At 36.4% G+C, this 14,379-nt stretch overlaps 1 protein-coding gene across 1 annotated transcript in view; it reads left to right on the top strand.

Moving 5' to 3' along the window:
• Positions 1-14,379, top strand: part of ADAMTS19 (ADAM metallopeptidase with thrombospondin type 1 motif 19) — a gene marked incomplete at its 5' end in the record, with an annotated part of 296,563 nt that overhangs the window by 203,135 nt on the left and 79,049 nt on the right. The window contains one exon of the mRNA XM_082457829.1: positions 2,236-2,316. Coding sequence (XP_082313955.1) covers positions 2,236-2,316 — 81 coding nt within the window. The remainder of the gene's footprint in view (positions 1-2,235; positions 2,317-14,379) is intronic.

The raw sequence follows: 14,379 nt of genomic DNA, 5'->3' as shown, positions 1-14,379 counted from the left end.
GAACTTGACTTCCATGTTCCTATAAATGATGGCTGCATTTGCACATAAGTAATAATGAAGAATTGTGTTCAATGTTTATTTCCCCACTTTCTGTTGGTTCTCAAATTCAGAATTTGTTTTCTTTACTATGCCTTCTAGTTTTTCTACCTTAGCCTCTAGCACTCCTGGATTTTTACATTAGCCTCCTGACACTGTTATCTACAACTATATCGCTGGGCATCTTGCATACTGCTGTCAGATAAAGCCTCTCCAAACCAGTATCTAACTACCGCATTCCTTGCTGTAGAATGTTCAGTAGCTTCAAATGGATAAATTCAGTGTCCTGGGCATGCATTTAAACTCTCCTACTATAGCCAAATTCTTACACCTTCTCATTCTGTCAGAATTATTATATTTATGTGGTCCTAAAAATACCACTTACTATTTACTTTTCTTTACATTCAGTGAACTCATTCTTTTTCTGTATGTAGTTGACTCTTGAATAACAAAGGTTTGAACTGCATGGGTCCACTTATATGTGGATTTTTAAAAATAGTAAATACTATAGTACCACACGACCTGCAGTTGTTCGAATCTACGGATGTGGAACCACGGATACAGAGGGTTCACTATTTATTATACTCAGATTTTTTACTGCATGGAAGATCAGTGCCCTTAACCCCTGCATTGTTCAAGGGTCACCTGTATATCCAAATTCTATCCATTCTTCAAAGACAGTTAATCTATTTGCTTCTTTATGAAGCTTTCCTTGACTATATGAAATGTTCTCTCCTCTGAATCATTGTGATTCCTGCTGATGGGAGTGTTTCTCAAACATAAGTAATGTATATAACCATTTAAAAGAAAAAAAGGAAAAAAATCCCACTTCTGTGAGTTAAAATAGCAGCGAAACTTTTGAGTATTGATGTGATCAGAGAAGGGGGACAGTTTAAACAACATTGATTTACATTCTTCAGCAGGGAATTAACCATATTATTTTGAATATGATCTTTTTAACATAAATTTGGAAGTTTTATTTAACTCATTTTTATGTAAGATATTTGTGCCTTGTCTTTCTAATTCAATTATAAGCTCATTGAGTACACAGACCTTCTTACCTTACTTCAATATACCAATAGACAGTAAACATTTGTTTCCATTTTCACTGCTGCATATTGTGTTCATGTAACAAAGTGGAAGTGCTTGTATGATTTGGTGTTACTAAAAATGGTTAAATTGAGTAAGTAGTATTTGCTAATGGAAATGTTGATTTGAAAAGCACAGACCTCTAATCCCAGGCACTGCCACCAGGTGGGGTGTCTGTTACCTTTTGGTAAACACCAAATAATTGTTAACAGTTTCAGGAATTTGAATTATTGATCAACAGGAGACAACTCTGGGATTAGCTGTTATACCTTTTTAACGTAGCTTTGAAATTAGACTTTTATCAGGGCTATATGTAGCTACACAGAAGTCCTAAGAAGACTATTAAATGTTATTTTAATATAATTTTAAAGCATAACTATTCAGCCAAAAGTTGGCATCTGCTCTTTTCTGCACCAAATGAAGTCTTGATTTTGACTTTTTATGCACACTTTCTCTTCTATCCAGCTTTATCTTACCGTCTTATTTCACTTCAAGCATTGCATTCCTAACCACTGCTGAAGAATATTTCCTAAGAAACACCTCATTGTATCTTGCTCCTAGCCGTCGGACACCTTCCAGGGTGATACCAGATTGCTTGGTGTGGCCTTACACTTCTCTCCAGCCCCAGATTCAAAACCCTTGGTTAATCTTCCAGAGAGGGCTTGGTCTCTCTTGTCCTATACTCAACTACTTCAGGGACCAGACATCCGCCATCTGTATGCTCTCCAGCTGTGTTTGCTCCTTCCCCACACTTTGTAACTTAAAGGAGTTCCATGAGCAGAACTTAAGGTTATTTGCTCTGTTCCAAGATTCACTGTGTTTCTAACCAGGCTGTCCCATTGTGCTTTTTTCTCACCTCATAATTCATAAGCTGTCAGGGAGCTTTACAGTCACCTACTTGCTCTTGATAGCGTTGTATTCTCAACGTTTTTCCAAGAAACTTCTCCACTTGAACCTATGACAGCTTTTATACATAATTTTTTTTCTTTACATAGGTATTGAAGTATCACAGCAAAAGCCAAAACCAAAAGAAAAATAAGGCAAGTCAATGAAGAAAAGAGGAATTAGAAAAAACTCAAGATGTATTTCATGTTTTATTGACTCTTACAGGTTACGTAGAAGTGTTGGTGATACCTGCTGGAGCAAGAAGAATCAAAGTTGTGGAGGAAAAGCCGGCACACAGCTACTTAGGTAACCTGTGTTACAGACGCAGAACCCATGCAAGTCCAAGCTTAGCTGCCCTGCCCTGAGAGTTCTCTTATGACCAAGACGTCAGTGTGTTTCTAGTTACATGTTTGAATTTCCCAGGAAGCACCTCTTGTCATATCAAGTAGGAATTTTTTCCTTCCCTCCCAGGGACTTCCCAGGAGCAAAAGCAATCTGGTTATCTCTATGTTTGGTGGGGGTGGGTGTTATAAATTACTTCTGCATGTTAGTCCATGTTAGGAAACAAACACTCATTGGGGGATTTGGGTATGTTTTATTTCATATATATATATATATTTAATATATTTATTTCATATATGCATGAACATAAATGTATACATATTCATGTTTACTGCATGTGCAAATACATACATCAATGTGTGTGTATATATATAATGATTGCTCTATAATTTGGAAATCTTGTGGGATTCTTAAAAAAATTTCTATGTACTAAAAGGACTTCCCCTTTTAACGGAAGACAATGCTCTCTTTTGCCTCACTTCAGGTGTACTCATCTATGAAGAAAGTATTTTTTAAAAAATTTTTAATAGAAAAAGTTGACTTGCAATATTATGTAGTTTCAGGTATACTGCATAGTGCTTTGACATATGCATACATTATGAAATGGTCACCACCATAAGTCTAGTAACCATCTGTTCCCAAACGAAGTTATTACAGTGTTAACTGACCATATTCCTTTTGCTGTATATGGCAGGACCTTGACTTGCTAATTTCATTACTGGAGGTTTTTGGGTTTTTTTTAAATTTTATTTATTATTTATTTATTATTTATTTTTGGCTGTGTTGGGTCTTCGTTTCTGTGCGAGGGCTTTCTCTAGTTGTGGCGAGTGGGGGCCACTCTTCATCGCGGTGCGCGGGCCTCTCACTATCATGGCGTCTCTTGTTGCAGAGCACAGGCTCCAGACGCGCAGGCTCAGTAGTTGTGGCTCACGGGCCTAGTTGCTCCGCGGCATGTGGGATCTTCCCAGACCAGGGCTCGAACCTGTGTCCCCTGCATTGGCAGGCAGATTCTCAACCACTGCGCCACCAGGGAAGCCCATTACGGGAGGTTTTTACCTCTTAATACCCTTCACCTATTTCATGTACCCCCCACCCTCTCCCTCTGGCAGTCAACCCTTTGTATCTAAGAGTTTCTTTTTGTTTTGTTTGTTTTTCTTGTCTGACTGCTATGGCTAGGACTTCCAATACTATGTGGAACGAAAGTGGTGAGAGTGGGCATCTTTATCTTGTTCCTGATCCTAGAGGAAATGCTTTCACCTATTCACCATTGAGTATGATGTTGGCTGTGGTTTTGTCATATCTGGCCTTTATTATGTTGAGGTATATTCCCTCTATACCCACTTCATTGAAAGTTTTTTTTATCATAAATGAATGTTGAATTTTGTAAAAAGCTTTTTCTGCAGCTATTGAAATGATTATATGATTTCTATTCCTCAGTTTGTTTACATGATGTATCACATTGATTGATTTGTCGATATTGAACCATCCTTGCAACTCTGGGATAAACCTCACTTAATCATGGTGTAATATCCTTTTAATGTACTGTTGAATTTGATTTTCTAATATTTTGTTGAGGAGTTTTGGATCTATATTCATCAGGGATATTGGACTGTAATTTTCTTTTTTTCTGGTGTCTCTGTCTAGTTTTGGTATAAAGGCAATTCTGGCCTCACAGAATGAATTTGAAAGTGTTCCTTTCTCTTCAATTTTGGGGAATAGTTTGAGAAGGATAGGCATTAGCTCTTCTTCAAATGTTTGGTAGATTCACCTGTGGAGCTGTCTGGTCTTTGACTTTTGTTTATTGGAAGTTTTTTGATTACCGAATCAATTTCATTACTGGTAATTGGTCTTTCTTACTTTCTATTTCTTCCTGATTCAGTCTCAGGAGATTGCACATTTCCAGGAATTTATTCATTACTTATAGGTTGTCCAATTTATTGATGTATAATTATTTATAGTAATCTCTTATGATCCTCTGTATTTCTCTGGTGTTAATTGTAACTTTCTTTTCATTTGTGATTTTATTTAATTGGGCCCTTGAGAAAGTATTTTTAAATTTTTAAGTACTGCTTCTGGAAAAAAATTCTATCATCTATTTTAATTAGGCCAGTTAATGATTTTTAAATATATGAAAGAAAATATTATGTTGTCAAAATACATATTGCTTATAAATTAATATTTCAAGCTAATTAAGTCATGCAAGATGATCTTTTATAGTCATGGCATCCACAGATAGAGGTATCTAATGTGATATGGCTGGAAAAAGACTAAATATTTTCCCAGAATTTAAACATTGTATTTATATTATTTTTTTTAATTTTTATATTTTTATTTTATATTGGAGTATATTTGATTTACAATGTTGTATTAGATTTAGGTGTACAGCAAAGTGATTCAGTTATACATATACATATATCTATTCTTTTTCAGATTCTTTTCCTATTTAGGTTATTACAGAATATTGAGTAGAGTTCCCTATACTATACAGTAGGTCCTTGTTGATTCCTATTTTATATATACTAGTGTGTATATGTTAATCCCAACCTCCTAATTTACGCCCTCCCCCTTTTTTCCCTTTGGTAACCATAAGTTTGTTTTCTAAGTCTGTGAGTCTGTTTCTGTTTTGTAAGTAAATTCATTTGTATCATTTGTTTAGATTCCTCATGTAAGTGATATGATATTTGTCTTTATCTGACTTCACTTAGTATGATAATCTCTAGGTCCATCTATGTTGCTGCACATAGAATTATTTTATTCATTTTTATGGCTGAGTAATGTTCCATTGTATATATGTACCAGCATCTTCTTTATCCATTCATCTGTTCATGGACATGTACACTGCTTCCATAGCTTCACTATTGTAAATAGTACTACAATAAATATTTAGGGTGCATGTATCTTTTCAAATTAAGGTTTTCTCCAGATATATGCCCAGGAGTGGGATTGCTGGATCATATGGTAGCTCTATTTTTAGTTTTTTGAGGAACCTCCATAATGTTCTCCATAGTGGCTGTACGAATTTACATTCCCACCAACAGTGTAGAAAGGTTCCCTTTTCTTCACACCCTCTCCAGCATTTATTGTTTGTAAGGTTTTTGATGTTGGACCATTCTGACTGGTGTGAGGTGATACCTCATTGTAGTTTTGATTTGCATTTCTCTAATAATTAGCGATGTTAAGCATCTTTTCATGTGCTTTTGACCATCTGTATGTCTTCTTTGGAGAAATGTCTATTTAGATCTTTGGCCCATTTTTGGATTGGGTTGTTTGTTTTTTACATATTGAGTTGCGTGAACTGTTTGTATATTTTGGAGATTAATCCCTTGTCAGTTGCATCATTTGCAAACATTTTCTCCCATTCTGTGGGTTGTCTTTTCCTCTTGTTTATGGTTTCCTTTGCTGTGCAAAAGGTTTTAAGTTTAATTAGGTCCTGTTTGCTTATTTTTGTTTTTATTTTCATTACTCTAGGAGGTGGATCCAAAAAGATATTGCTGCAGTTTATGACAAAGTGTATTCTGCCTATGTTTTCCTCTAAGAATTTTATAATATGCAGTCTTACATATAGGTCTTTAATCCATTTTGAATTTATTTTTGTATATGGTGTTAGAGAATGTTCTAATTTCATTCTTTTACATGTAGCTGTCCTGTTTTCCCAGCACCACTTATTGAAGAGACTGTCTTTTCTCCATTGTATATCCTTGCCTCCTTTGTCATAGATTAGTTGACCATAGGTGTGTGGGTTTATTTCTGGGTTTTCTATCCTGTTCCATTGGTCTATATTTCTGTGTTTGTGCCAGTACAAAACTGTTACTGTAGCTTTATAGTATAGTCAGAAGTCAGGTAGCCTGATTCCTCCAGCTCCATTTTCCTTTCTCAAGATTGCTTTGGCTATTTGGGGTATCTTGTGTTTCCACACAAATTTTTAAATTTTTTGTTCTACTTCTGTGAAAAATGTAATTGGGAACTTGATACGGATTACATTGAATCTATAGATTGCCTTGGGTAATATAGTCATTTTGACAATATTGATTCTTCCATTCAAGGAACATGGTATATCTTTCCATCTGTTTGCCTCATCTTCGGTTTCTTTCATCAAAGTCTTTTAGTTTTCAGAGTACAGGTCTTTTGCCTCCTTAGATAGCTTTATTCCTATGTATTTTTTTCTTTTTGATGTGATGGTAAATGGCATTGTTTCCTTAATTTCTCTTTCTGATCTTTCATTGTTATTGTATAGAAATGCAACAGAAATCTGTGTATTAATTTTGCGTCCTGTAACTTTACCACATTCATTGATGAGCTCTAGAAGGTTTCTGGTAGCATCTTTAGGATTTTCTATATATAGTACCATATCATCTGCAGACAGTGAAAATTTTACTTCTTTTCCAATTTGGATTTCTTTTACTCCTTTTTTCCTCTGATTGCCGTGGGTAGGACTTCCAAAACTATGTTGAATAAAAGTGGCAGGAGCGCACATCCTTGTCTTGTTCCTGATCTTAGAGGAAATACTTTCAGCTTTTCACCGTAGAGTATGATGTTAGCTGTGGGTTTGTCATATATGGCTTTTATTATGTTGAGGTATGTTCCCTCTATGCCAACTTGCTGGAGAGTTTTTATCATAAATGGGTGTTGAACTTTGTCAAAAGATTTTTCTGCACCTATTGAGATGATCATATGGTTTTTATTCTTCAATTTGTTAATGTCATGTATCATACTGATTGATTTGTGGAGACTGAAAAATCCTTGCATCCCTGGGATACTCCCACTTAATCATGGTGTATGATCCTTTTAATGTATTGTTGGATTCGGTTTGCTAGTATTTTTGCGTCTATGTTCATCAGTGATATTGTTCTGTAATTTTCTTTTTTTGTGGTATCTTTGTCTGGTTTTGGTATCAGGGTGATGGTGGCCTCATAGAATGAGTTTGTGAGTATTCCTTTCTCTGAAGTTTTTTGGAATAGTTTTAGAACAGTGGTTGTTAACTCTTCTCTAAATGTTTGATGGAATTTACCTGTAAAGCCAGCAAAAGTCCTGGACTTTTGTTTGTTGGGAATTTTTTAATCACAGTCTGAATTTCAGTGCTTGTGATTGGTCTGTTCATATTTTCTATTTCTTTCTGGTTCAGTCTTGGGAGATTGTACCTTTCTAAGAATTTGTCCATTTCTTCCAGGTTGTCCATTTTATTGGCAAATACTTGCCTATAGTAGTCTCTTATGATCCTTTTTATTTCTGTGGTGTTGTAACTTTTCCTTTTTCATTTCTAGTTTTATTGATTTGGGCTTTCTTCCTTTTTTCTTGATGAGTCTGCCTAAAGGTTTATCAATTTTGTTTATCTTTTCAATGAGCCAACTTTTAGTTTCATTGATCTTTTCTATTGTTTTCTTCATCTCTATTCCATTTATTTCCACTCTGATCTTTATAATTTCTTTCCTTCTACTAACTTTGGGTTTTGTTTGTTCTTCCTTCTCCAGTTGCTTTAGGTGTAAGGTTAGGTTGTTTATTTGTCATTTTTCTTGTTACCTGAGGTAAGATTGTATTGTTATAAACTTCCCTCTTAGAACTGCTTTTGCCACATCCCATAGGTTATGTTTCATCATGTTTTCATTTTCATTTGTCTCTAGATATTTCTTGATTTCCTCTTTGATTTCTTCAGTGATCGATTAATTATTTAGTAACATATTGTTTAGCCTCCATGTGTTTGTATTCTTTTGCAGTATTTTTCTTGCAGTTGATTTCTAATCTCATAGCTTTGTTTTCAGAAAAGATGCTTAATATGATATCAGTTTTTTTAAATTTATTGAGACTTGCTTTATGGCCCAGCATGTGATCTATCCTGGGGAATGTTCCATGTGCATGTGAAAAGAATGTGTATTCTGCTGCTTTTGGATAAAATGTTCTATCAATATTAATTAAGTCCATCAGGTCTAATGTGTCATTTAAGGCCCGTGTGACCTTATTGATTTTCTGTCTGGAAGATCTGTGCACTGATGTAAGTGGGGTGTTACAGTCCCCCACTATGATTGTGTTACTGTTGATTTCTCCTTTTATGGCTATTAGCATTTGCCTTATATATTGAGGTGCTTCTGTGTTGGTTGCATATATATTTACAATTGTTATATCTTCTTCTTGGATTGATCCCTTGATCATTATGTAGTGTCTTTCTTTGTCTCATGTAACAGCCTTTATTTTAAAGTCTCTTTTGTCTGACATGAGTATTACCATTCCAGCTTTCTTTTGATTTCCGTTTGCATGTAATACCTTTTTCCATCTTCTCACTTTCAATCTGTATGTGTCCCTAGATCTGAAGTGGGTCTCTTGTAGACAGCATATATACGAATCTTCTTTTCATATCCATTCATCCACTCTATGTCTTTTGGTTGGAGCATTTAATCCATTTACATTTAAGGTAATTATCAATATGTATATTCTTATTGCCATTTTGTTAATTGTTTTGGATTTGTTTTCGTAGGTCTTTTTTCTTCCATTCCTCTTTTTTTTTTTTTTTTTTTTAATGTAAGGGCTTGGGTGCTCTTATAGCTACTTTATTTATTTATTTATTTATTTATTTATTTATTTATTTATTTATTTATTTATTTATTTATGACTGTGTTGGGTCCTCAGTTCGTGCGAGGGCTTTCTCCAGCTGCGGCAAGCGGGGGCCACTCCTCATCGCGGTGCGGGAACTGCTCTTCATCGCGGTGCGCGGGCCTATCACTACCACGGCCCCTCCCGCCGCGGGGCACAGGCTCCAGACACGCAGGTTCAGCAGCTGTGGCTCACAGGCCCAGCCGCTCCGTGGCATGTGGGATCCTCCCAGACCAGGGCTCGCACCCGCGTCCCCTGCACCGGCAGGCAGACCCTCAACCACTGTGCCACCAGGGAAGCCCCCATTCCTCTTTTATTATCTTCTCTTGTTATTTGATGACTATCTGTAGTGTTGTGTTTGGATTCCTTTTTCTTTTTTATGTGTATAGCTATTGTAGATATTTGGTTTATGGTTACCATGAGCTTTTGATATAGCAGTCTGTATATAGACAAGATTGTCTTAAGTTGCTTGTCTCAATTTCAAATGCATTGCTAATATCCTGCATTGGTACTTTCCTCACAGTTGCTGGTTTTGATATCATATTTGTGTGTGGATGGTTTCCTACCTTTACTCTATGTTTGCCTTTACCTGTGAGCTTTCCCATTCGTGTTTTTCTTCTTTCTAGTTGTGACCTTTTCTTTTCTGCCTAGAGGAGTTCCTTTAGTATTTGCTGTAAAGCTGGTTTGGTGGTGCTAAATTCTCTTAGTTTTTACTTGTTTGGAAATCTTTTGATTTCTCCATTGAATCTGAATGAGTGCCTTGCTGGGTAGAGTATTCTTGGTTGCAGGTTTTTCCTTTTCATCACTTTAAATATATCATGCCACTCCCTTCTGTCCTGCAGAGTTTTTGCTGAAAAATCAGCTGATAACCTTATGGGGATTCCCTTGTATTTTATTTGTTGCTTTTCAAGTGTTGCTTTTAATATTTTCTCTTTGTCTTTAATTTTTATCAATTTAATATGTGTCTCAGTGTGTTCCTCCTTGGGTTTATCCTGTATGGGACTCCGCACTTCTTGGACTTGGGTGACTGTTCCCTTTCCCATGTTAAGGAAGTTTCAGCTATTGTCTCTTCAGATATTTTCTCAGGTCCTTTCTCTCTCGTCTCCTTCTGGGACCCACATAATGTAAATGTTGGTGTGTTTCATGTTGTCCCAGAGGTCTCTTAGGCTGTCTTCATTTCTTTTCATTCTTTTTTCTTTATTCTGTTCCACAGCAGTGATTTCCACCATTCGATCTTCCAGCTCACTTATCCGTTCTTCTGCCTCATTTATTCTGCTATTGATTCCTTCTAGTGTGTTTTTCATGTCAGTTATTATATTGTTCATTTCTGTTTGTTTATTCTTTATGTCTTCTAGCTCTTTGTTAAACATTTCTTGTATCTTCTCAGTCTGTGCCTCCATTCTTTTTCCGAGATCTTGGATCATCTTTACTATCATTACTCTTTATTATTTTTTGTGTAGATTGCCTATCTCCAGTTCACTTCATTGTTTTTCTGGGGTTTTATCTTGTTCTTTTATCTGGAACATATTCCTTTGTTGTCTCATTTTGTCTAACTTTCTGTGATTGCCATTTCTGTTCCATAGGCTGCAGGGTTGTAGTTCCTCTTGCTTCTCGTGTCTGCCCCCATCTTGCTGGGATTTCTTCTTTGTCTTTAGATGTAGAATATCTTTTTTGGTAGATTCCCGTAATTTTTGTCAATGGTCATTCAACAGTTTATTGTGACTTTGGTGTTTTCTTGAGAGGAGTTGCACTCTGGTTCTTCTACTCAGCTATCTTGTCTCCAACCTAAAAATCTGTTTATCAAAAAATTAGCCTCATTAACAGGTCTTCCACAAGGTCACTCTTAATGATGTCCTTTATTCATTTAACTGCCTTAATCAGCACTCACTGCTTCAGCAAAATTCAGCTATACACATAGGCTATAATTCCCAGGCTCCTATGAAAGAAATTCAGCTTCAGTTTCTGTCCACTGCAGGTGTGTAGCTGTTTAAGCCAGTGTTAAATTTACACTGTTCTGTCTCCTCCCCAGGTGATAAGGAAGGGGGATGTGAAGACCAGCATCCTTAAAATTCTGTGGCTCTCTCTCTGCATTCAACAGATCAAAAGCCATAAACACTGTATTTATATTATCTTTAAAGGAAACGTTTGTGTCTTTTTTTCCTTCTTAACAAAATTATTTCCTCCTTATTCTTTCTCAAATCAGAAATAATGTCCCAATAGGGAAACACTTTGTACATGAAAAAATAACCCAGTATTGTTACATGATTGTTTCTGCTCTGTAAAATTAAAAATGGTCTATACTTGGATCAAATCATTTTTCACATTAGGGTTTGCTTTCTAGGAGTAGGAAAATTTGAGGAAAGGGGACAATACAAGAAATTTATTTATTTGTTTGTTTTTTGGCTGTGTTGGGTCTTCGTTGCTGTGCACGGGCTTTCACTAGTTGCGGTGAGTGGAGGCTACTCTTCGTTGCAGTGCACAGGCTTCTCATTGTTGTGGCTTCTCTTGTTGCAGAGCATGGGCTTTAGGCACACGGGGTTCAGTAGTTGTGTCTCGTGGGCTGTAGAGCGCAGCCTCAGTAGTTGTGGCGCACAGGCTTAGTTGCTCTGCGGCATGCGGGATCTTCCCGGGCCAGGGATTGAACCCATGTCCCCTGCATTGACAGGTGGATTCTTAACCACTGCACCACCAGGGAAACCCAAGAAATTTTTTTATCATGTGACACACTCATTAGTTGGTCATTATTAATATATAAATTTTATCTATTTTTACCTGCTGTGGTTTTTAAATGCATTTTAAATGCAAGTAAATCATCCTATATATCCAAATTCAGATTAATACCCATTTTTGGAGATGCTGTGTAAAATTGAGACAGTTTTAATACATTTGTTTAATAGTAGACAATTGGCAATTACATTTGGGAATATGTTTTCTTCTTTTCCAAGCTGGAAAGGAATATAGGTGTCTCAAATGGAGTTTTCTCAAATTCTACAAATCTCCACATTGTGCTCTGATTTTTAATACCCTAGCAAATGTGGCTAAATACACCTACCATTTTTACAAATTTGACAGCTCCATGCTCCCTCTAATTCCTTATTAACCAGGGTCTTCAACCAATCCTGTCTTGTTTTTATCTCTCTTTGACAATAACTACATTTGTCAAGGACAGCAAATGCCCTCTTTTGTTGGACTCTCAATCTCTACTTGGTTTCCCAGTGTTCCCATACTGTGGAACTCAAGCCTGGACCCTGCTCTCTGCTCTGCTCTGCTCTCTCCCTAGGGTACCACATTTGGCTCCTTTGCTTTACATTTTTGTTTGATGTAAATTATCAGATTCTCATATGTGCCTCAGAAATAATGTCTAAATCAAAAACTTTATTTTTATCTGTACTGAAACCTCTTCTTAGTTTTCCCCACTATAGTAAATGTCACTGTTTTAGTGTCCTATGACTGTAGTGATGATTACCACAAAGCTGGTGGTATAAAACAACGGGAATGTATTGTCCCACAGTTCTGGAGGCCATAGTCAGTTTTACTGGACCAGAAATTAAGGTGTCTGCAAAGCTGTGCTCTCTCTGGAGTCCCTAGGGTGTCATCCATTCCTGGCCTCTTCCAGATTCTGGTGGCTACCAACATTCTTTTGCTTGTGACCACAACACTCCAACATCTACCTCCCTAGTGTCATTGCCTTCTCTTCTTTTTCTGTGTTCAGACCACTCTCTTCCTACCTCTTATAGGCTACATGTGATTGCATTTTAGGCCCACTTGGGTAATCCAGGATAATCTCCCCATCTCAAGATCCTTAATTTAATCTTATTTGCAAAGGTATTTATTTGCTATATAAGATAGCATTCATGTTCCAGGGATTCAGATGTGGTATCTTTATTCCCCTTCAAAACTTTTTTTTAGGGGCGTCTCTGGTGGCGCAGTGGTTGAGAATCCACCTGCCAATGCAGGGGACCCGGGTTTGAGCCCTGATCTGGGAAGATCCCACATGCCGTGGAGCAACTAAGCCTGTGCACCACAACTACTGAGCCTGCGCTCTAGAGCCCACAAGCCACAACTACTGAGCCCGCGCAGCAAAGAAGACCCAACGCAGCCAAAAATTAATTAATTAAATAAATAAATTTAAAAAAAACACAAAAAACAAAAACTTTTTTTTACACTGTGGTAGAATACATGTAACATTATATTTACCATCTTAACTATATTAAGTGTACAGTTTGATAGCATTGAGTACGTTCACTCTGGTGCTCAACCACCACCATCCTTCTCCAGAACTCTTTTCATCTTGTAAAACTGAAACTCTGTACCCATTAATAGCAACTCGCCATTCCCCCCTCCTCCCATCCTCTGGTAACCTCCATTAGTTTTTCTATCTCCATGAATTTGACCACTCTGCGTACCTCATGTATATGGAATCATACAGTAACTGTCCTTTTATGATTGACATATCTCATATAATAATGTCCTCAAGATTTATCCATACTGTAGCATATGTCAGCATTCCCTTCCTTTTAAAGGCTGAATATTATTCCAATGTATGTGTATAACACCTTTTGCTTATCTATTCATTTATACATGGATCCTTAGGTTGCTTCCACATTGTAGCTATTGTGAATAATGCTGCTATGAATATGGGTGTACAAATATCTCTTCAAAACCTGGCTTTTCATTCTCTTAAGTATATACCTAGAAGTAGAATTACTGGATGATAGACTAATTCTATTTTTAATTTTTTGAGGAACTGCGTAACATTTTCCACGGTTGCTGTACCATTTTCCATTCCTACCAACAGGGTGCAAAGGTTCCAGTTTCTCTATATCCTCACCAACACTTGTTTTCTGTTTATTTTGAATGTAGCCATCCTAATGGCTATGAGGTGATATCTCATTATGGATTTGATTTGCATTTCTCTAATGATTAGTGATATTGAGCATCTTTTCATGTGCTTGTTGGTTTTGTATAACTTCTTTGGAGAAATACCTCTTCAGGTCCTTTGCCCATTTTTAAATTAGGTCCTTTGCCCATTTTTTAATTAGGTTGTTTGATTTTTTTCTTCATGAGTTTTTAGGAGTTCTTTATATATTCTGGATTCTAATCCCTTATCAGATTGATTTTCAAATATTTTGTCCCATTCTGTAGCTTTTTACTCTGTTAGTAATGTCTTTTAATGTACAGAAGTTTTAAGTTTTCATGAAATTTGTCTATTTTTCTTTTATAATCTGTGCCTTTGGTGCAATGTCCAAGAAATCATTGTCAAATTCAATGTTGTGGAGCTTTTGCATATTATTTTCTTCTAAGAGTTTTATAGTTTTAGGTCTGACATTTAGATCTTTGATCCATTTGGAGTTAAATTTTATATGTGGTATTAGTTAAGGGTCCAACTTCAGTTTTCTGCATGTGGATACTCAGTTTTCCCAGGACTACTGGTTGAAAGACTGT

Source organism: Balaenoptera physalus (assembly GCF_965194825.1).
Source record: "Balaenoptera physalus genome assembly, chromosome: 3".
Classification (NCBI taxonomy): Eukaryota; Metazoa; Chordata; class Mammalia; order Artiodactyla; family Balaenopteridae; genus Balaenoptera; species Balaenoptera physalus.
This window is presented reverse-complemented; position numbering and strand designations above follow the sequence as displayed.